At 53.2% G+C, this 22,554-nt stretch overlaps 2 protein-coding genes across 6 annotated transcripts in view; one reads left to right on the top strand and one right to left on the bottom strand.

Annotated features, from left to right (window-relative positions):
- The window catches only part of Slc5a10 (solute carrier family 5 member 10), a 50,343-nt gene extending 47,194 nt beyond the window's left edge, over window positions 1-3,149 (top strand). For 2 of the 4 annotated variants that reach the window (XM_087571799.1, XM_087571798.1), the window contains exons 12-15: window positions 1,930-2,098; window positions 2,185-2,400; window positions 2,650-2,707; window positions 2,819-3,146. In XM_087571799.1, the coding sequence (XP_087427925.1) occupies window positions 1,930-2,098; window positions 2,185-2,400; window positions 2,650-2,707; window positions 2,819-2,925 (550 nt within the window). In that variant the 3' untranslated portion in view covers window positions 2,926-3,146. Of the gene's footprint in view, window positions 1-1,929; window positions 2,099-2,184; window positions 2,401-2,649; window positions 2,708-2,818 lie in introns of all 4 variants that reach the window. The other 2 variants (NM_001107007.2, XM_087571797.1) reach the window with 2 other exon arrangements.
- Grap (GRB2-related adaptor protein) lies at window positions 3,147-22,309 on the bottom strand. Of its 2 annotated transcripts, NM_001025749.1 has the most exons (5): window positions 22,168-22,309; window positions 14,769-14,866; window positions 11,727-11,849; window positions 5,976-6,144; window positions 3,152-4,155 (listed from the first exon to the last, which is right to left on the bottom strand). In NM_001025749.1, exons 1-5 carry the CDS (start codon window positions 22,243-22,245, stop codon window positions 3,970-3,972), a joined length of 654 nt encoding a protein of 217 aa, NP_001020920.1. In that variant the 5' UTR covers window positions 22,246-22,309; the 3' UTR covers window positions 3,152-3,969. The 2 variants fall into 2 exon arrangements, with proteins under 2 accessions (XP_087429542.1, NP_001020920.1); XM_087573416.1 differs by lacking the exon at window positions 5,976-6,144 and having other exon boundaries at window positions 3,147-4,155; window positions 22,168-22,285.
- Between the last annotated feature and the right edge of the window lie 245 nt (window positions 22,310-22,554).

Below are 22,554 nucleotides of genomic sequence, written 5' to 3'. Positions count from 1 at the left end.
TGAATCCCAGAGCTAATCCTCAAACTGGTCACACCCAGGCCACAAGGGTGCCCCTGCCTCAGGCCTCTGCCGACCTGCTCTTTCCTCCTGCCACTCAGTTTTAACTTCTATGGCCTCTGCTAAGAGTCCTATCCTCTTTAGAAAGAGCACTCCTCACTGTGCTCCAGATCACCGCCAGATACCTCCCTCAAATGAAGGACCATGATATGTCCAAAGGAGCCTCCCTTCAGGACGCTGCGGCCCTACCCCTGTGCTTGGCCCGGTGTGTGGTGGGACAGGCCAGGGCAGTGGTCACCCAGTGTGCCTGCTCCTTTCCCACTAATGAAGCCTTCCTCTTGGAGCCTGGCTGCCAGGCCTGGGGCAGGGGCTCTCCCAGTAGTTGCCCTGTGATGCAAGGCAGTCAGCTTCTGTGAGAAGAGCCCTGTTGGGGCACGCCTGAGAGCCTGGGAGCCCGGGTGTCATGAGCTCATCTGCAGGCAGAAGGCCTCTGGCTTTTGTAGCAGCTCAGGTTCTTATCTACCAGATCTGGTCACATGACTTCTGGCCACCTGTTTACTCGGGCCTCTCTGCAGCTGCTGTGTGACCAGAGGCTAGTCCCTCAGAGACAGCTCTTTCCTCGAAAGAAACCCCTTCAGATTCCCATCTCCTGGGCACTCAATCTGGACATCTCCCTGTCCCACAGTGGGCACCCCATTCTCTGGTTTGGGACCGTAGTGGCCCTAGCAGCCTGGCCAGTGGCCCTCACACCTCCTGTCTCCCCGGTCTCCCCGAGGCTGGCTCTTCATAGTTGTTCTTACTGTAAGCCCTCGGAGAGCTGTCGCAGGTAGCTGAGTTGGGGTGTTGTGGACGGACAGCGATGCCCTCTTCTTTACTTACTTCCCTGCTGCCCCATTCTGTCTCTTCCCTTAGTTTTGTGTCTAGCTGGGCAATATGGAGGACTCAGGTCCCCCTCCGCCCCAACACATACTGCGCTAACCTAGGAGGGATTGAAGAACGTGCCCCTGGAGGCTGTTTTAGGAAGAGGCAGCAGCCTTGAGTCCGTAGTGAGAACACAAGGCCCAGGAGCTGCTAGGCCCTCGGGCTGGAGGGTGGAGGGAGTGTGGTGGAGGCCCCTGGCTTTGAAGAGGCCACGCCCAGCCGTGCGCCAGTCTAAGGGTTAATTAGCCTCAATCAAAGCGGCACCTCCTCCTTCTGCCACCCTCTCTCCCCCCAACCCCCCCCCACCCCGCCTGGCTAGATGCAGACCCACCCACCTGCACACAATTCTCAGTCCTGCATGGTGCAGGCTTCACCCACCATACTTCTGGGTGAGGGGGGAGAGAATTCAGCCAGGTGGGAATGATTCCAGCACTAGTAGGGTGGTTCAACCTTCGAGGACTCACCCCCGCCAAGGCTCCCAGACCCACACTGCCCCTGGGTTCTCTCAGGCGTGGGGTGAATGGGAGGGGGTGAGTAGCTGCTTGCAAAGCCAACTCCAAAGTACCACAACCCTCCAGCAAGGCCTTTGGAGGAGCGAAGTGCCCGCAGACCACTAGTGATTGGGGTCACCCGCCAAGGAAGGACTGAGGGCAGAGAGCCAAGGGCTGGGATGGTGCTGTTTCCGCCAAGAAGTCAAAAGATCCATGAGTGTTCTAAGTCCCTCCAGGCTGGCTCAGATGGGAGGGCCACTGTGTCATTCACTGTCCCCAAATGCCTGATGAGCTCAGGAAAACTGTGCGGGACCCAAGTATGCGCATGCCTGTAGATGTGGCACATAGAGTGGAGAAGACAGGAGCAGAGCTGAGTGACTAGCAGGGAACCATGACAGGAAAAGGAGCAAGAGCTACTAGTTCTCAGAGGGATCCAGAGGCAGGTCTTGGGGAGCAGGGCAGCGGCGGGGACTGGGGGTGGGGTGCAGAGCTGAGGCAGGGCTGGCTCTGCTGCCTGCAGGCTGGTCATCGTGGTGCTCGTCGGTGTGAGCGTAGCCTGGATCCCGGTCCTGCAGGGCTCCAACAGCGGTCAGCTTTTCATCTACATGCAGTCAGTGACCAGCTCGCTGGCGCCCCCTGTCACCGCCATCTTCCTCCTGGGCATCTTCTGGAGGAGGGCCAATGAGCAGGTGGGTGGCACAGACAAATTCATAGGATTCCCTTAAGGGTACCCTGCAAGTCCTTTGAGATCTTCCTCTGTCTCTCCTTTTCCCAGGGGGCCTTCTGGGGCCTGATGGCCGGGCTGCTGGTGGGCGCCCTGAGGCTGGTCCTGGAATTCCTGTACCCGGAGCCCCACTGCGGCCAAATAGATACCCGGCCATTCCCCCTCGGAAGCATACATTATTTGCACTTTGCTATCGCCCTCTTCTTCCTCACCTGTGCTGTAATGGCCGCCGGGAGCCTACTGAGCCCGCCCCCTCAGCAAAGACAGGTGAGGCAGTTCTGTCTCCTGATCCCAGTTACCACAGGCCTAGTTCCTGACCTGTCTCTGTTGGATTCCTGACTGCTTACATCCGGCTCTCTGCCCCTTTCTGACTCCAGATAGTCCCACGGTTGACTCCTAACCCTTCCTGGCCCAGACCTTTGTCTTTGTTTGAACTAAGTTTCCTTCTTTAACTGGCCAGCATCTTCTCTAGGGCTGCTCTGTCCTTACACATCTCTTGTGCCTCTTTCACTGCAGATTGAAAACCTCACCTGGTGGACTCTGGATCCGAACTGGTCCTTAAGAACTAAAACAGGTAAGTGGGTAACCCTGGCATTATTCCTCACCCCACCCCAGGCTGGGGCTTGAAGTATGGACACTGAAGTATAGTCTTCATCCCTCACTGGCCTACCTTAACCTCCTCTAGGTGATGGCCAAACACCCCAGAAACGTGCTTTCTGGACCCGCGTGTGTAATGTCAATGCCATCTTCCTCATGTGTGTCAACATTTTCTTCTATGCTTATTTTGCCTGATGCCGCCATCACACCAATGGAAAGGAGGGAGCTTCAAGTCCTCAGGACCACCTTCCTTCCTTGGTTGGACATGGAGGCCCCAGGAAGCAGAATGTGCCCACAGATATACAGTGGGCCAATACCAAGTGTCTGACTAATCCAGCAGACATGGAGCTCTGAAAATATGGTGGAGAATCATTTCAAAAACAGCACGAAAAAAGTCAAATATGAGGGAGAAAGAGTGACATCCACTGGTAAATGTTTTATTTTGAATATGGCAGGTACAGGTTGGGAGCTTAGGGTATGCCAGGCTCATAGCTTGGAGGGTCTTAGAACAGCCCTGGACTCACCACAGAAGTTCTCTCTCTGTCTCTCTTTCTTTCTCTGTCTGTCTGTCTGTCTGTCTGTCTTCCCCAAAGCCCACCAGGCCTTGCCAAGTCTGACTCAGTATTCCCAATCTGAAGGTGCTCTGACTCTGGGTAGCAGCAGCTCAGGATTCCTCCATGGCCAGGCACCACCCCCTTGCACTGTACATTCACTTGATGCCAGCTGTCTGGCTGTTCCTCCTGAACCTGCATAGCCAAGGCCTCCAAGCTGGGCTCTGCCTGTAGCCAACAGGAAGGGACCCACTGCATTGCTTCCATGCCTATCAGGCCTCTTCCAACAGGATTCACCTCTATATAACCTCATTCCAATGCTGGTGGGCAAGGCCAGGAGGCCCCAAGCTGTTGGAGTGGGAGGAACTTTGTACTCTTATGGAAGTTGACATTGCTCAGGGCTAAGCCAGTTCCCAGTAACTTGCACAACCTGAAAGGCCTTTGGAAGATGGGCAGCAGATGGCTGCTCAAGGGAAGCACTTTCTGAGCTGGGCCCAAGCCATTAGCAGTTGGTCCTCAAGTCTGGAGAGGATGGGCCTTGTCAATGGCAGGTGATAGCACAAACCCAGAGACCAATGGGAAGCAGTCAGGCCAGAAGCCTCTGCTCCCAGCCTGGTGGTGACCAACATCGGTCCTGGTTAGTGTGAAGAATCTGAGCCCAGAGCATCGCTCCTCTGGTCTTGTGGGGTCACAAGTGTACCGGTTGCACATAGCTCCGTGGGAAGAAGCCCAGGCGCCCGCCTGCCCGGCCCCGCCACCAGTGTGGGTCCTCACACTCCACAATTTCGACAATGTCACCTCGGCGGAGGCTGAGCTGAGATGGGTCCTGTGCCGAGAAGTCAAACTGAGCCTGGGCAAAGCAAGCCCGGGGCGGCTGTGGAGAAATAGGGGGCAGACTAGTCAGTGGCCTTTGGAAGCAGCAAGCTGTCTGTCCCTAGAAGCCCCACAGGAGGAGTGAGCTCCTACAGGGAGGAGTGGAGGCCATGGACCCTCTGCTGCTCAGGTAGCTGTGTGGAACTTAAGTCCTAGGCCTCAGGTGGGACTTGGTTAGGCTCCTGATTCTCTCTGGGTCCTGCTTCCTACCTTTGGGCCCACATGCACGTGGTAACTGATGCCAGACATGGAGGTGCTTCATGGCTTAGAAATTGCTAAGGAGAAGTTTCTGCCACAGCCCCCTCAGGCTTTTGAGAGTGGGAACCCTGCTCCTGCTCTCTGCTCTCGGGTCTGGGTCTTGGACGTGGCATCGGCTCATCTCTACCTCTTCGGCCCCAGTGTCTCCCCTACTGTCCTTGCCAGGCACCTGCTGTGCCCTGCACAGCCTCTCTGCCTCTGCTGAGCCTGCAGAACTTCAAAACCTGATAGCATCACTGGGCTCTGCCCAGGAAGGAAGAAGCTCACCCTGGCCCCTGCCAATAGGTGACCCCAGGGCTCTGGCAGAGCTAGTACAGGGCGGTATGGGTCAGCCTTTCCCTTCTACCAGGCTGGCCTAGGTGGTAAGCAGGAGGAGTCGAGGTTTGGGACACTGAGTCTCAGAAACCAAGAGCTTCCAGCTGACCTTAGCTCACCAGGCTGGGCATTGGAGCCATGTAGGCACTATTAGGGGCTTGGGGTCTCTGAAATCACAGTGTATCTCTCCTGGTAAAGCAAAGCCGTCCTACTGAACCGAAGGAAACTAAGACCCAGCTAAGGGTTGAAATGACTCACACACACACACACACACACACACACACACACACACACACACACACACACACACACCCAAGCCACATAGCAGGCTATCAGGAAAGAGGAGAAAAACACAAGGCCTGGTTGTACGAAGTTGGACAGCCCTCCTCAAGCCTTGGCTGGAGTCGCACTCCCCTCCCTCTCCACAGCGCTAGAGTTCAAATATGTCCAGATCTTGATTTGCCCGAGCCTCTAAGCAAAACACAGCGCTGGGTTAATAACCTGGCCAGCCGGTGTCATCATGCTAATGAGAGTGAGAGCTGCTGCTGGCTCCTTGATGAAAGGGCAGGCTGCTGGCTCCTTGATGAAAGGGCAGGCTGCTGGCTCCTTGATGAAAGGGCAGGGGTGGATGGATCTCCCTACATGCCAGGCCCAACCCAGCCTTGTCCCTGTGGGTCACACTGCCCAGATCCTGTACAAGTTCAGCTCCTCCTCGGGGAACAGAGACCAGGAGTTCCCATGAGCTGGCTCGCTCTCAGTCTTAGTTTCCTCATCTGTATAACGGGAGGAGCGAGGTGCTCCTACTTCAGAGTACCAGGTTCATCCCAGCAGTTGGGAGGCTCAAGTAGGAGGGTCACTATGAGATCTCAAGGCCCATCTGTTCTACATGGTGCATCCCAGGCCAGCTAGAGATACAGAGAAAGACCGTGCCTCAAAACAAAAATCCTGAAGCCAAAACCCAAGTCAGGGTGCATAGAGCGGCTCAGTGTGCGGGACTCAGCAGGTGTCCATACATGCATTCAGTAACAAGCATCACTGAGCACCTACTGCACACCCCAGATGACTTCACTCTGTGTTGGCCAAGTGGAGCCTCTGCACCGTCCCCACCTTCTACCCTGTCCTTCCCCCTTGGCCTGCCCTGTCCTTGACTCCTGTAGGGACCACACTCATGTCACTTTGGCGACCTGGGCTCCTGGGGAAATGGAAGGAGGTGCCCCGCAGACCCAGGACGTCTAGTCCTGTCTTTACCTTGATCAGCGGCTGCTCATCACACAGGAAGATCTGCCGCCTCTTAGCGATGGTGGTGGTTCGGTAGAAGTCAACCAGCTCGTTGAGGGAGTTGAACTTCTCCTCCCACAGGAAGTACTTCCCCGAGGCCTCTCGAAGCACTTTGAAGTGCTGCACCTGGTCGCCATAGCTGCGGGGAGGGGGACCCAACACCTCAGACCTGCCCCCACCTTTGGAGCAGGCCCCGTTCTGGGAAGATCTGGAGTCAGAGGAGGCAAAGATAGCAGGAGCCATCCTGGCATCGGGATGTGGGACTCAGGGTACGGGTGCTAGACAAGGCCCCTTCCTAGCTGTGTGGCTTCAAGCAAGTCATTTAACTTCTCTGAATCTCTGCTTCCGTGTAGAGGTAACAGTTCATTCAGATAAGAAAGCTGAAAAAATGTTGGCTGGCTTATTGGCATCACTGGGCACCTCTGAGTCCTCTCTCACCTCTTCAGCATCCCCTCAGAGTGTTGACGTCCTCCCTCTTCCCCGCCTCCCTTCCCCTTCCCCCCTCAGTCCTCACAGTACTCTTGGGATTGAGTCCCAAGACCATCCTGACTCCCACCAGACTGTACCTATGAGAGACACTCAGATCTTCTGAATATTCCATGTCCTCAAGAGACCTCTACGGCTGCCATTGCCTTCATGATAAACCCATGATAAATCCTTAGATTCAAGGGCTGGCTTCTTGTCTTTGCTGGCCTCTCTGACACCAATAGCCCCTTTCTTTGCTCAGCCTTTCCAGCCAATGCCACCAAACTCTACCAAGTCCCAGTCCCTCTAAACCACCCTGTTATGGACCTGTCTGGGCCTAGTTAACGACCTGTTGCACACCAGGACAGCCTGCTAGCACGAGTGAACAGAATGGCAGCTATGAGCTCTGGGACCCCTTTCCTGTCACAGGGTGGCTGGTCCTGCCTCCTGGCCCAGTGCACAGTAGGGAAACTGAGACCTGAGTGCAGCCGCAACCTGTTCAGAAATCCACAGGAAGGATGGGTGGGGCTGCCTCTCATCAAAAAATGCTCACAGAAGCTCTCTGATTGATTACTGGAGGTGACAATGGCAATTGTCACTCCCATTGGGACAATATGTCCCAGATACTCCAAATGCGGCCTGCTCCCAGGGCTGTGTCCTCCGGAGAGACCAACCCCCTCCTGAATTCTGTAGCCCCACCCCAAGGCCCTCGGTCTCTCACCAGCCCCAGGGCCGGGCTGCTTCATGGAGTTAACAGTGGGGATTTAGGATGAAGGCAGCACTTGGAATCCGAGGACACTCCCTGCCCAGCCCAGTCTAAAGTCTGGAGAGGGCATCAGCTCACACCTGTAACCCCAGCAGGGTTTGTAAGTCCAGTTTGAGGCCAGCCTGGACTACATAAACAAGCATCTCTCTCTTGGCCTTGGCCTTCCAGTAGGAAAGAATTCTTGCATTCCTACTCATGCTCAAGTCCCTGATAAACTGCCCCGTTCTGGAGAGCCAGTATCACAATCCTCGTCAGGGTCAGGGTTCAACTTGGATCCCTGCATCCTCACTGATGAGACTTATTGCTCACAAAATTCATAAAGGCTTGCATACAGGCACCAGAATGGAGGGACGGAGCTCCCCTGAGGGTCCAAACAGCTCTCTATGCCTTCACAACCTGGATCAAAGAGCCACCCTGAGGGCCGCTCACCACAGACTTTGCTGAGGGCTTTTCCATGGGGGCTGGCCTTGAGCCAGTCCTACCAGCAGCTACAGCCTAGCTGTGCTCCTTTGGAAGGGCCAGTTTCCCCCAAAGGAGGCTTCGGCCAGAGGCTCCACCAACCCTGAGACTCAAGCAAAACTGCTATGAGCTGACAGAACAGTGCTTGCAGTGACTAAGCTACAGAGGCTGAGGGTTGGCAAGGGACAGTAGGTCCCCCTCTCTGGCCTCAGCTGTAGCTGCACAGGGAGGGGTCATTATGAGCAGCAGGGTGATTGTGGCTAAGAGTGCAGAGACCCAGAACGGCAAGATAGGGTGGGGCAGGGCAGGTTCTGGACTCCTAAATACCTGTTCCTCCATAAACAGCCCAGAGCCTGAGGCTTGGAGAATTTTGCAGAGGAATGCTCTTGGATCCCATGGGAGAACAGGGGGACAGGGCGTGGGGCCAGGAGTTCTAGAACTTTACAACCTGTCAGCTGGGACATCTTCAGGGCTGGGCAGTGTCACAGTCAAAGCTATATGTGACTTGTCTTGTTCTTTCTGCCCAGAGCTGCCCCTGTTTCCCAGCTAAGGAGGGCTGTCTGTGTGTGTGTGTGTGGGGGGGTGTCAGTCCCTCTATGTCACCATCCCACACTGCTCATCAGGACCCCCCTATCCTCCCCCCCCCCCCAATCCCAGAGCTGAGTTCTGGAGAAGCGGCAGCACTGGACTCCTGGTGTCTGCAGTATATCCTAGTACACTGTCTTTACCTATTCCCCCTCTGTGGAGGTGACTGTCTGCCCCTTGCTGGGCAGCACTTTGTGACCCTGACCCCAACCCCCACTTCGACTGTGCTGTGCCTGGTCCCTGCATCAGAAAACTCAAGGTCTTAGTCAGGCCAGTCTCGCTCAGCAAGTTTTTCCTGCCTAGTTCTAGCAGCAGCAGCTAAGAGGGGAGCCAAGGTTAGGTGGGCAGGAACCCATGCTCCCATTTTCCCAGCCAAGGCTCACACTGGGCCAGGTCTGGGCACTCACTGCTCTGCCCATCGGGGAACAAAGGCAAGCAGCACACACAGGGAGGACAGGGAGGACCTGGGAAGGTCTCTGCGTTTCAGAAAATGGTCCGCCAAGACACAAAGCTCAGTAGCAAGTTTCTCACCCTTTCACGTGTCAGCTTCCTTACCTGAACACTGGGCTGGGGCAGCCACAGCCTTGATCATTTTCCCCAGCCCCCACTAGGTCCAATCCTGTGCTCTTCATCACTGGAGCAGCACTCAGTGAACAAGGACCTTTATCCTATTTTGTGATGGCCCCAGAAATAGGACCCAGTTCACAATGGGTGCTCTGTGTCTGATGGTATAGACAAGTGTGTACTAACCCCAAGCCACCCAGGGCCAGAAAGGAAGCAGGACACTTTAATTGGAATCAATCTCCCATCAGCCATGACAGAAGAGTCTTAGAGGCCTAGATGGGATTATGAAGGGAAAGTTAGGCAGACAGGTGCCAGCCAATGGGCTCAAGGGGTCAACTCTCTGAAACCTGCTGGATGAACTGGATGTGACTATTGGCATGGTTCAGCACCCAAGGCCCATAAAACCACCTGTGACAACTTCATGTGCCTTGGCATGAACTCGTGGGAGGCCCATGCCAGGGAGGGTGGAGGATTCCTATACTCTATGTTGTCAGGTTGACCTCGGGATCACAGGTAAGGTATGACCACCAAGAGAGGACCAGAGCCTGAATGAAGTCATACATCAGTCCCAAGCAAAACCAGCGAGAGACCAGGGCTCCCAGTATCTCCAACCAGTTTGTCTTTCAGAGAGCCCTGGGCAAGAGCAATGGGGCTGCAAGTGGTCTCTGAATAGGGAGCTCCTCTTCAAGTCCACCTTGGGCCACAGCTATACAGTGTAAAAAGCTCTGTTCACACCAATGCCTACCTTATGAACCTTAAGCTGAGGTTCCCAGGATAACCTGCCCGGATTTCAGGGCTAGGGAATATCCGAGCTGGGACTCACTCCTGTTCTAGGAGTCAGTGTCAAGATTCCTGGCCCAGCCTTGGAGGAAGCAAGGGTGGAGATGGCCACCTGGTGGCCCTAAGTGCAATCTCAGGGCCGAGCTGTGGAAGCTCTGGCCAGCCAGGTCTAACGTGGGTGGGTGCCCCATGACTTCTTGAGAAGAGACTGGTGGGTGCGTGCCAGGGTTTCTTTGCTCACCGTGCGTTGGCTGAGCTGGCCTACTGTAAAACTCTCCCAGAACACTGCCACTTCCCCTTCTGTTAACATCTAAACAGACCTCACTGTACAACCTGATTGGATCTTCACACATACTGTTTCCTGTGTCTGGCACCTTCAGACCTCGGCAGAGCTCTCACGCATGCTTAAGGCCTGGCCCTGCTGCCCCTTCTCCTCCTGGAGTATGTCCTCTGTGGACTTCCTTCTGCACCTGCTCATGGTGGAGCTTCTGGGTCTATGTCTATCTCACCATGCTTCCTGGCTTCTCCCATGCTTTCCGGCAAGAAAGCTGGAGAAGGTGTTGGGGGGGCCCTCCTGGAGTAGCCAGCGGCTGCTGCATGGTTACAGTGGCCGCTGAGCAACTGCAGGAGACAGAACATGTGATGTGTGGCCTTAGAGCAGTAGCCCACCCTGGGGTCAGCCTTGCAGCTCCACGGGCAATCGAAGCAGAAGAGAGGAACGGCAGGGTCTTCACACACTGCTCTTAGCCGAGGTATGTCTGTTATGGAAAGCCACTGGCCAGAAGTCAAGCCAGAGGTCAAGCCTGGCCTGGGAGCAAGCATTCTTGGAGTCATCGATAGGGCACACCTTCCTCTCTCCCTTTAGCACAGTAGCATGTTCCATTCCACTCCTCCAGGCACAGTCAGGCACAGAGTCCTGAACCATGTCATTAGGCCCTGACCTCACTCTCTCCCTCCGAAAGTCCCTCCTTCTCACAGCCATCGGGAGGGGGGGGTGCTGCTATGGATGGAACTTCTTCATTCCCTTCCCCCCTCAAAGCCCCTCATGGTTCCCTACTGCTCTGAGAGAAAACCCAGGCTGCTACCAGTCCGTGTGGCCCTCCTCCCTCTGAGTGTGAGCCAGGCGGGCTCCACACCTTGTCCCTGCTGCTCCCGCCATGTGGCTTTGGGGTCCTTGCACAAAACATCCAGAACATCCCACCTTGGGGCTTTGCCCCACAGCTCCCTCTGCCTAGAAGTCTCCCCTGGGCACCAGGCAGAAGATTCCCTCCCAGCTCAGAGACCCTTCTCTGATAACCCCTCCCCCAATAATGTGTTTCCTTGTTTTCTGTCCCCACAGCACAGCCATTTTTGTCCCCTCTAGTGTTGTTTCCCCAGCTACAAGCCAGCCTGGCCCAACTTAGAAGTCAATAACCTGCCAGGGTTGGCAGCCAGGGGCTGACCCTGCTGCCCTAAGCCACCAACACCAGCACCCAAAATGCTTTGGCACTTTTTTTTTTTTTTTTTTTTTTTTTTGGCCAGGCACTGTCTTATACGGTCTGAGTTCCTCCCTATGGAGTAAATACAGCATTCTGCTTTAGGTCTACTGACTCATTCTTACAATGACCTATTTTATCTACGAGGAAACAGGCTCGGCAGGGTTAAGTAACTGGTCCTGTGCCACAGGGCCACAAAGTGACAACATCAGAATTAGAAGTACCTGGCCTCAGAGTCTGTCCTCTCAACAGCACCATCAACAACACTGTCATCAAGTGGGACCCTGTCAGCAGCACTTTCTAGGGACCCATCGGGCATCCTCTTTTTTTTTTTTTTTTTGGAGCTGGGGACCGAACCCAGGGCCTTGTGCTTGCTAGGCAAGCGCCCTACCACTGAGCTAAATCCCCAACCCCCCATCGGGCATCCTGCTCCATCAACCGAGAAGCCTCCAAGCTCCACTGCTGATCAAGCAAAGAGGTCTGGCCCTCTGACTGCCACCCGAGGCTGCACCCAGGCTGCTCTCAGAGGGTCCCTGTGCTGAGACCACTGTTTGCTGAGCCCTTTACCCAATCAGTGGCCCTGCCAGGCCTCCTCCCCACCTCCGCCCACTCTGCCCTGGAGCTCACTTCACAGAAACTGAGAACTCGCCAGGGGAACTCTCGCTTTCCCGGATCAGGAAGGCTCCTAGGTGGTTGCGTTTCATCAGAGTCTCTTCAGCCAGCTGTCGGGAAATCCTGCCTGAGTACCACCTGTGGGGAGAAGGGACAATGTCAGCAGGTATCCGTTAGGTCCGGTTGGTGGGCCTCATTCCCTCCTCAGTGGTATCGCTGTGGCCATTTTACCCGTGAGGAAATTGAGAAATGGGGAAGAAAATCAAGGTCACCTAGGAGAGGCAAACCAGAGCTGAGGCAACCTGCCCCTGCTGTTTCCTACCAGGCCAGGCAAACCCACACCCAAGATAGAAAAACTAGAGTCAGGCGCTCTGACAGCAGGCACGCCTCAGTCTGACTTGCAGAGGAGATTATCTTTCCTTTTTAAGATTTATTTTTTATTACTTTTTAAATTACATGTATTATATATAGGGGGTGGGGTATATGCACGTGAACCCAGAGAGGGCGTGTGGTCTCCTAGAGTTGTAGTTCCAGGGGGTCGTGAGCTGTCTAATGTGAGTGCTGGAAACCAAACACGGGTCTCCTGCAAGAGCAGCGCGCACTCTCAAACTTATTTATTTACTTGTGGGCACATACATGTTCAGGAATGTACATAGTACATATATGTAGGTTAGAGGACAACATGTCAGTTCTCCCCTTCCACCGTTCGAGTCCCGGGGGCTGAAATCCAGTCACTGGGCTTGTCAAAAAAAAAAAAAAAAAAAAAAAAAAAAAAAAAAAAAAAGCGCCTCTAATCACTGAGCCATCTCGCTGGCCCAGTACAGAGTTTTAAAAGTTAAAAACCGTAAAATTGTGCTAGGGTGTGAGTCAGTGGAGTGCTAGCCTGGCATGTGCGAGGCTCCATAGAGGAAGGGTTCACTTGCTTGAAGGACAGACAGTTGAGGGAAGTTCTAAATCTCAGTTCTCACCACTCCACCTTTTTGACTCTACCATGTTGCTTCTTGGACTGGGGTAGAAACTGAAACCCAGGGAAGACTGGGGTCTCCTGTGAGGCTGCTTAATGAGTGTGAGGTTTACCCACACACAGCTGCCCTGGCAGGCTTTCTGTCCCTCTCAGGAGGCTCGTGAAGGGCCTCCACCAGCAGCTATAATCCCAGTCTACTTCTTCAGTGGTCCTGGACAAGCCGCCCAGTCTCTCTGCTGGTCTATAAGGTGATGGGTTTTATTGCTGTTTGCTTCTGAGACAGGATTTCTCTGTGTAGCCTTGACTGTCCTGGAACTCGCTCTGTATACTGGGCTGCCCTCAAACTCAGAGCTCCATCATCTGCCTCTACCTACCAAGTGTTGGGATTAAAGGCGTGTGCCACCACCACCCAGACTATAAGATGATGTTAATAGTTCCCCCTAGGCAGACAGTGGGCAGTTATAGGAACAGCTGAAGGTGTTTCTTCTTGCCGCTTTCACAACATGCTTCATACCCCACCTCCCACACACCCCTGGGCTTATTCTGTCATCCCTGGCAAACTTCTCTTTGACCCTCCAGACCCAGGGGCTTTGGCTGTTGCTGAGGAGCCCTCCCTGCCCCTACAATCACCTCACTGCCCTCCAACTTCACGGAGAATATTGGGTCTGCATCTCTAGGTCCAGGGGCAGAGGGCATCCTGGGACTCAGGGGAAGAGTAGGCCTGACATAGGCAGAAGCCTTCTAAGACTATAGCCCCCTCTCTCCCCACCACCACATTCAGAGCCTTCACGCCCAAGAGGGGGTGGCCCTCACAGCTGTTTTGGGCGAGGGAAGGGCCTAAGATGACCAAACTGGGCCAGTACTCAGCAGGCCCCTTAGGATCTGGTGAGGACCAAGCACAGTCAGGTGGTTAGACTGCCTTCCAGACACCAGGGGCTTGGGTTCCTTGACTCTTGAGAATCCTGATGAACCCTCCTCTGTCCTGGCCCCATGACAGCCTGACTGAGGAGGCCCTGGGTCAGGTCTGTTTAGCAATTCAACCTCTACTGCCTTCCAACCTCTGCCTTAAGCCCTCCCTATGGCCACCCAGGCCTGAGCTCCTGCATGCCCCAGACCTCGCCTGGCTGGCTCACAGGAAGCATGCTATGTTTTGTCTCTTCATCTGTGTCCTCCTCCTCCTCCTACCTCTGGGTGGTGGTAGTGGTGGGGTGTGTGTGTGTGTGTGTGTGTGTGTGTGTGTGTGTGTGTGCGCGCGCGCGAGCGCGCGCGCATGTGTGTATGGGGGGGGGGGGGTTTGCCAGGCAGGAAAGCCAGCAGAGTGGTTAGGGATGGGGACCCAGAACAGGGCTATACACAGCAGAGGAAGCCAGAGGTGGTAATGAGGTGGTAGTGGGTTTGGAAACAAGCAGAAAAATGACAAAGAGGAAATACCCTTTGGGTTCCCCCTCCCTGCCCATCCTGTACCTCCTTCCCTTCCACCCAGCCACACAGCACAGCTCCCACCTTCGGACTGAGCTCCACCCCTGGCCCAGCACCCCCATGGCTCTCTGCTTCTCCCCTGTACTAAAGGTTCTGCACATCACTTTCCTTGCCTCCTTCTGGCTTCTGGCTTCCTCCCTCTTTCCACCTTCCCCCCCAAATGCAACCATCTCCTATACATCCCTCAGCATCTCACTTATTGCCACCTTTTCTGAGAGGCACCTTGATGCTGTCTGCCTTTCTACGTATACTTTCTGTGCCCTGCGTATCCCACAGTTCTGATCCCCTGTCCTTGTGTCTGGCTCCCTGGAACCAGACCAATAACCCAGATGCCATTTAAGGTCTATCCAGTTGGTGTTCAAGGATCGTTTAGCTGCCCAGACTTTCTGAGAGCAATACTGGATGCCATCTGCTAAGAGCTTGACCTAGGTCCCAGGCCTGAGACATCTGACCCCAAACTGTACTTCTAGCCTATCCAAGTCCCAGAGCAGTCAGCCAGTATCCATCTTCTTGGGGTGTGTTGTACCCAAGGCCATCCCAAGCAGCTTGGCTCTGGCAAGGCAAGGTGGGGTTGCATAGCCTCCAGGTGGATGGTGGCAGTGGTGACTACTCACGGGTGTGGCTTTACACGGATGTAGTTCTTGGGAACAAAACCCTCGGCTCCTCGGAGCTCGGCCTTGTACCAATTCTGATCATCGTCCATGTTTAGGATCTGCAGAGAGGAGCAATATGTTTACTTGGCTGCCTGCTGAGGCCATGCTGTCTGCAGCAGCTCCCAGGCCTTTCCCAGAGGACAGAGCCCTGGATGAGGACCTATTTCATCTCACAGGCCAAGTAGACATCTACAGGAGGCCTGTGCCTCCTGGTGAGACAGCTGAATCTGGGCAGGTCTGGGGTTAGTGTATGGGCACTGTGGCCTTTGTACTCTTCCATCCAGACTCCTCTGGGCCTCAGGGAAAGGGAGCAGACTTGTGCTCCTTGGTTCTTGACTGACCTGTGTTTGTAGGAGCCCAGAGCAGCTAATCAATGGCCACTGAGGTATGATATGATATGATGCATCAGAGAGCTCCAATAGGTGGCTACCTTGGGTCACATGTATTTAGTGTTTGGGATGACAGTGAGGATCAGGAACAGTGGGACAAACAAAAGATCCCATGTTCAGATGAAGCCAATTCCCAGAGTCAGGCCCAAATGCTTGGGCCCCACAGATCTCCTCCAAGTCTGTGGCCCTGTCACCCCAGGTGAAGTAGCTGGAACTGGGTGGAGAGTCACTGCGTGAGCCACTGAAGGGTAGAAAGCAGGTCTAGGGAGGGGGCAGTACCCTCCATTCCATGGGTATGTTTGCCCTGTGTCACTCCTGTTCTCAAGCAAACTGAAGAGGCTGATATCACCAAGCACTGTTTCCCACACAGGCTTAGAGAAGGAGTGAACCTGGTCAGGGCAGCACAGCATACACGGACCCTACAGTTAGTATGGTGCTTTGGCAATGCTGGTCTTGGGGGCCTTGGCACACTGGCTTTCACCCTACTGGACTCTGCCTTGTCCCTAGAACCAGGCCTGAGGCCCTTCTCTGGTTAGGAACAGCTTGCAGAGCTGACTTGTCTCTGCACCAGGGCAATAGAAACGGGGAAACTGATATGTCTATATGTCTGTATGATCTGCAAGTGAGAAGCAGTAAAAGGATGGACTTGTTCCTCAGTCCAGTCCTGAGCTCCCACTCCCAGGGAAGCACTGAAGCCAGGCTGAGCCCTTCCTTCCTTCCTGGCCTGAAGAAGGTCAGCAGGGCTGGACAGAAGGAAGCAGATAGCTGGACAGATGGAAGTGGGTAGCTGGCTCAGGAACACTTTCACTCTAAATGAAACAAAAGTTCCCCAGTGTGCCAGCGCTCAAGAAAGAAATCCTAGCCAGTGCACTTGAACTCTGGCTACCTCCATTGTCTCCAGGGATTTGGCTCCAGCACTAACTCCAGACATTAACTTGTCTGTTAATGGGCATAGCTGTGGCCAACTATGCAGGTCTCATACTATAGTTCCCACGTGACCACTGTGTCCCTAACCCGGCCATGTGCTGTTCTGCCTCCATCCACCTCTTTGTGCAGACCAGGGATGCGTCTATGCTACCCTGCTGAACTCTTACTGTTGGTGGAGCCCTGGACCTTTGGAGATGTGGGACACACACACACACACTCTCTCTCTCTTTCTCTCTCTCTCTCTCTCTCTCTCTCTCTCTCTCTCTCTCACACACACACACACACACACACAGATACACACACACACTCTCTCTCACTCTCACACACACACACACTCTCTCTCACACACACATACACACAGATACACACACACTCTCTCTCTCTCACACACACACAGATACACACACACTCTCTCTCACACACACACAGATACACACACACTCTCTCACACACACACAGATACACACAACACTCTCTCTCACACACACACACACTCTCTCTCACACACATACACAGATACACACACTCTCTCACACACACACAGATACACACACACACTCTCTCTCACACACACACAGATACACACACACACTCTCTCTCACACACACACACAGATACACACACACACTCTCTCTCACACACTCTCTCTCTCTCACACACACACACACACACATACACACACACACACACACACGGGAGATGCCTGATTTACAGAAAAAGAACAGCTAGTTTAGTGACCCATGCCTGTCTCTCCAGCACTTAGAAGGCCAGGGCAGGAGGATTTCAGAGTTCCAGGTCTGTTTGGACTACATGGTTAGCCCCTGTTTGTAGTTCTCCACCCTTCAACAGCAAAAGGAAAAGAAAAAGAAATCAATGATGAAAAGATAGAGGGGCAGTGTCCAAGGTAGAGAGAATAGGAGGACAGCCAGGGCAGAGACTTTGAGATGGACCCATCTATGACTCCTTGAAAAGAGGACATGGGTTTGAGGAGCATTGCACTAGCTCCATGACAGAGGGGAGGGGCGGGGAGATATGCTCAGAGTCCAGGCAGAAGTCCAGAGCTGGAGGGATCCAGGGAGGCTCCTAGGGTGCACAGTGCCATCAGCTTCCCAGGGAGATAGCAGTCTGAGTCCCTGGGACAAGCTATTCATGGAGGGGTGTGTGTGTGTGTGTATGTGTATGTGTGTGTGTGTGTGCGTGTGTGTGTGTGTGTATGTGTATGTATGTGTGTAAGAGAGAGAGAAGAGGGGGAGGGAAGGGAGGAAGAGAGGGACAGAGGAAGGGAGGAGAAGGGAAGGGAAAGGGGGAGGGGAGGGGGAGGGAGCACAGCACCATGTTTCCTAGAAGGACATGCCTGCCAAAGAGGACCTTCATCCCTGTTAAGAGTCACTCAGGGCCACACGTCCTGAGAAAGCCTATGGTCTAGGGGGTTTCCACCTACATTTTCTGAGCAGCACCTGGAGAGGAAGTTGTATCCCACCTGCAAGCTGGCACCACTTGGTGTCACATAGTAACACCCACCGCAGCCCAATAGGGCAGGGGCTGGACACCAGCACACAGTGTAGCCCTGGCCAGAGAGGAAGAGAGCTGCAGTACACAGGGCTGTAACGTTTCTAAGCTAACAACAGCAGGGAGAGACTAAAGTGAGGAACGGAAACACTCTGGGGTCAAATTCAAAACGATGCCAAAAGTCTCAGAATGACGATACTGAGTCGTAATTGTCACAATGTGTTAACAAACTGAAATGCATAGGAAGTGTGGTTGGGTGGTGGTCAGTAATAATGAATCAGTCCAGTTCATCGTGACCGTGGCTGGCAGCTGGCAGCTGGCTGCAACAGCGGGGACATCCGCTTTAATCTGGGCATTTTTCCTGCCAGTCTGCACAGGTCTAAAGCATAGCCAGTTAAAATCAACCCAAAAGGGGTTGCAGAAGCAGCCAGTGCAAAGACCTTGAAGCTAGACCTAGAGGGAGTGTTTGCCCAGGATGCACAAGGTCCTGAGTTCATCCCTAACACCGAAAGAAAAAAGGGCCGGGCTCCAGCACTGAAGAGGTAAGGCAGGAGGATCTCTACAGGTTTGAAGCTAGCCTGGGCTAGTGAATTCAAGGTTAAGCCTGGACTTTACAAGGAGACCTTGTCTCAAAAACAAGAGAGAGGGCCAGGGAGATGGCTCAGCAGATAAAGGCACTTCCTGCAATGCCTGATGGCCTGGGTTTAATTCCTGGGACCCACATGGTGGCAGGGGAGAACTAAGTTCTACAAGTCGTTCTCTGACCTCTACAAGTGCACACACACACACACACACACACACACACACACACACACACACACACCACAAAGTATAATTTTACAAAGAGAAAGAAACATGCAAATAAAAAGAATGTGATTTTTGTGTGGACAGCCCTGACAGTTTTGTATGCGATTTCAGGTGCTCTGGGATGGGGACAATGGGCTTCAGCCCCACCCCCACCCAGCTGGTGCTGAGTCCCTCCACAGAGTAGTAGGTCTGCATACTCAGCCTCCTCGGTACGGTGATCATGGCTGTCCCACCACGCCCACTCAGGTTCACTTCTGTACCTAATTTGTGCTGTGTGCACCGCCAGAACGCCAGCTGCATAGAGGTGGCAATCCGTCTGCCTGGCTGTTTGCTTTCTCAGGGTTAGCTGGAGTCTAGACCTGGACCTGGGACCTGCTGTTAGATGCTTCGGAGTCCTGGCTGGTGGAAGAAAGTCTGTCTGGTTATAAAGGGAGTTTCATACAACCGATTGTTTTTCATTCATTCACTTTCCAATGCTATCCAGGCAATCGCTTCAACATCAGGAGTTCTGGGGCTACAGGGACATGTTATCCGGCCTAATGCAAAAATTAAAATTGTTTTTCTTCAAGACACAATTTCTCTATGTGTAGTCCTGACTATCATGGAACTTGCGATGTAGACCGGGCTGGCCTCAAACTCACAGAGTTCTGCCTGCCCCTGCCTCTCAAGTGCTGGAATTCAAGACACATGCCACCACCACTTGGCTCCTACTGCAAATATTTAAAGCTTTTTATGTTTTTAAGATATTCATCTAGAGGGATTGGGGATTTAGCTCAGTGGTAGAGCGCTTGCCTAGGAAGCGCCAGGCCCTGGGTTCAGTCCCCAGCTCCGAAAAAAAGAACCAAAAAAAAAAAAAAAAAAAAAAAAGAACCAAAAAAAAAAGATATTCATCTAGAGCAATGGTTCACAACCTGCAACCCCTTTGGGGGCCCAACGACCCTTTTACAAGTTCACCAAAGACCATTGGAAAACAGATATTTATATTACAATTTTCAACAGTAGCAAAATTACTGTTATGAAGTAGCAATTATGAAAATAATTCTATGGTTGGGGGTTACCACAACGTGAGAAACTGTATAAAGGGTCGCAGCATCAGGAAGGCTGAGAGCCACTGACCTAGATCATTATGGCACTTCACCCGCCTGCCACCCAAACAAGAAGGCACAAACCTCTCCACACTCAGTAACCTTGGAGGTTTTGTTGTTGTTCTCAAAAGCAAGTTGTTTTTAAAGTAAAGTAGCGCTGGATACAGTGGTGAACACAGTTGGGTACAGCGTGAGAGAGGGAGAGCCAGCCAGGGCTACATTGTGCAATTTCCACCTCAAAATAATAAATTATTTAAAATAAAATGCAATGAAATCACACAGCGTGGGCAGCAGACATCAGTCTCACACTGTTGTTGATACATCTGGGCAGGGACCCATTCACATTGTCTCTAGCAAGTTTCTGTTTATGTCTCTTGTCTGTTTTTCCGTGTGTGTGTGTGTGTGTGTGTGTGTGTGTGTGTGTGTGTGTGTGTAATCTAGAAGCCATTTAAAGCCAGGAATAGTGGCAAGTGCCTTTAATCCCAGCATTTGGGAGGCAGAGGCAGGAAGATCTCTGAGTTCAAGGCCAGCTTGGTCTAAACATAGTGAGTTCCAGGACAGCCAGGGCTACGTGGAGAAACCCTGTGTCAAAAAACCAAGCCAAACAAAACAAAACAAGACAAAAAGAGTTCTTTTCATATTATTGTCATTTAGGTTAGGAAGTTTTTCTTAGTCTGAGTTACTTTCAGGTCTCTTCTGCTCATCCAATAGGCCCAGACTCCTCTCTTTCCTCGCACACTTTAGTCAAACTCTTCAAACAGGTCAAGGTCCTGCTTTGAGAAGCGTTTGGGAGATCTGTTTCTGGACTCAGTGCTCCTTCTCCCCCAGGCTCTGGGCTTGGTGTTCCCTCTCCCCGAGGCTCTGGGCTCAGTGTTCCCTCTCCCCGAGGCTCTGGGATCAGTGCTCCCTTTCCCCCAGGCTGTGGACTCAGTGTTCCCTCTCCCCCAGCCCTCTCCCCCAGACTCTGGGCTCCCTCTCCCCTAGGTTCTTTGCACAGGCTGCACAAGCTGCTCTTTCAGTCCCCAGGTTTCCACACCTCTTTTGAGAAGTGCCCCGACTTCCTCACCTACAAGCAGCCCTCCCAACCCTCTGCCTCCTGCCTCGCTACCCATGCTCTGGTATGAAGCTTGGCTAAGCCTGGTGCCTATCAAAGGAATGAAGGGGGAAGCTGCTTCCCAAGGTCTGCCAACTACCCATAACCCCCTGAGCCTGACATGAGCCTCTTTTTCGTTCCTTCCACTCCCTCGCTGGAAGCCGACTATGCAAGCTGCTCCTACCTTGTGCTTTCAAGTCCCCACTGTCACAATTTCTGATGCGCAGATGGACCTCTTTCTCAGTAGACTCTTGGCAAAGTGATTCCCTGCTTGTTGGGAGGTTGTGAAGGGGGACACTATCACTCTGCACGCTAGGTACCCCAGGGACCTCACTGGTCCCTATGAGCTCAGGCCAGAATCTTCCACACGGCATCCCTACTTCTTGTGGGCTAGCTACCCTCTGACCTCAAGTGTGTGTGAAACATATACCCCATACCGATCTCCAGAGTAGCTGAGGCCTCCGAACTAAACTTGGATCTGGACAGAGTCTCCCACCCCAGGCCTTTCTGAAGACAAACTGATTGAGTGTGCACAGGACCCAGAGCCAACAGCTTAGGTAAACATAAGTACCAGCACCTTAGCTCAGAGAAAGGAGTATACAAAGGTATGCGACTGCTTTAGATCCATACCAACCTTTGAACCCCAGCTTAGAGCTTTAGACACCCAAGGGACTGAACAAAGACAGGCCCAAGAGTTAAAGCAATGGAGGTTGGCTCACGCTACACTACACACAGACAGACACCTTCCTGAGCCTCCCTCAACCAGGTAGTGGTCTTCCACACCCAAGAACTCCACTCTGAGCCTGGGACCCATGCACAGGATGGCTCTAAAGAGTCTGTCTCCATGCTTGAGTCTTGGGGCCAGGGCTCAGGGTAGTCGACACCTAGCCCTGTGCCTATTGCTCCAGGGGAGGGGGGTCATTAGAAGGGCAGTGGAAGGCACAGGATGAGCTATTAGCATCCCAGTGCCCATGATTCAGCATGGCCACTCTCCAAACCTTTACTGCGGCCCCTGGGTTCTCTTGTCATATGCAAACTTTAAGTTTCCCACATTCTGTGTATCTAATGACTTGGAAGGCCACCACCGTGATTCAGAGTGGCCCAGGTGAGAGCCAATGAAGTGTATCGTTCTATTTCCCCTTCCCCTCCATATTGCTTAATCCCAGCTATTTCAGCCCAATTAGATTAGGATGTCTGCTTATTTAAGACTTCCCCTCTCTTTCTCTCCCCCTCCCCTTAGCTCTCATTCTATTACTAATCTCAAAATTTGTCTTTTAAACTTCTTATTGAAAAAACAAAACTAGAAAAGTGTGGGACTGAAGCAACTCCCGCCAGGCCCTGTGGCGGCTGCCTCAAACTCTCACAGTGACCCCAGAGGAAGGATCACTAATAAACACTATTCCAATTTCCTATATGAGGAAAGTGAAGAGGGCAGAGGCAGCTAGCCTGAGCCTGTCCCTCACAGCCCGAGCCACCAGGACTATCTGGGGCACTGGTACCAACCTTGCCAACCCCGTTGGCCCACTCAGCCCAGCTCCAGCCCTCTATACCTTAAGCGTGTCCCCCTTGTTGAAGGCCAGCTCATCACTCTCGGTGGCCTGGAAGTTGTAGAGGGCCACGGACTCCATCCCACTGCCCCTGGGCTTCAGCCGAGGACCCAGCAGCTACAGCTTCCTGCTTCCTGCAGTTGAGGACCACTTCCTTTGTTTTGAGTATTTGTTCTTTTGAAGCTGCAGCCGGAAACTGCCCGTGATGGGGGAGAAACAGGAAGCAAAGACATGTCACTCTTGTCTTAGCTCAGAGAGCGGTGTGCTCACAAACCCACTTTGGCTGTGGGGGAGTCCCAGTGCCCCCATTACTGGATGATGCAGAGCCGGCTCGTGCTTGGCCTCTGTCTCTCGGCCTCTACATTTCTTATTTGTCTTAAATAGGGTTTC

This window comes from Rattus norvegicus, chromosome 10 (assembly GCF_021556685.1).
Source record: "Rattus norvegicus strain SHRSP/BbbUtx chromosome 10, alternate assembly SHRSP_T2T, whole genome shotgun sequence".
NCBI classification, from domain to species: domain Eukaryota; kingdom Metazoa; phylum Chordata; class Mammalia; order Rodentia; family Muridae; genus Rattus; species Rattus norvegicus.
The sequence above is the reverse complement of the archived record's forward strand: the minus strand, read 5'-3'. Positions and strand labels throughout refer to the sequence as shown.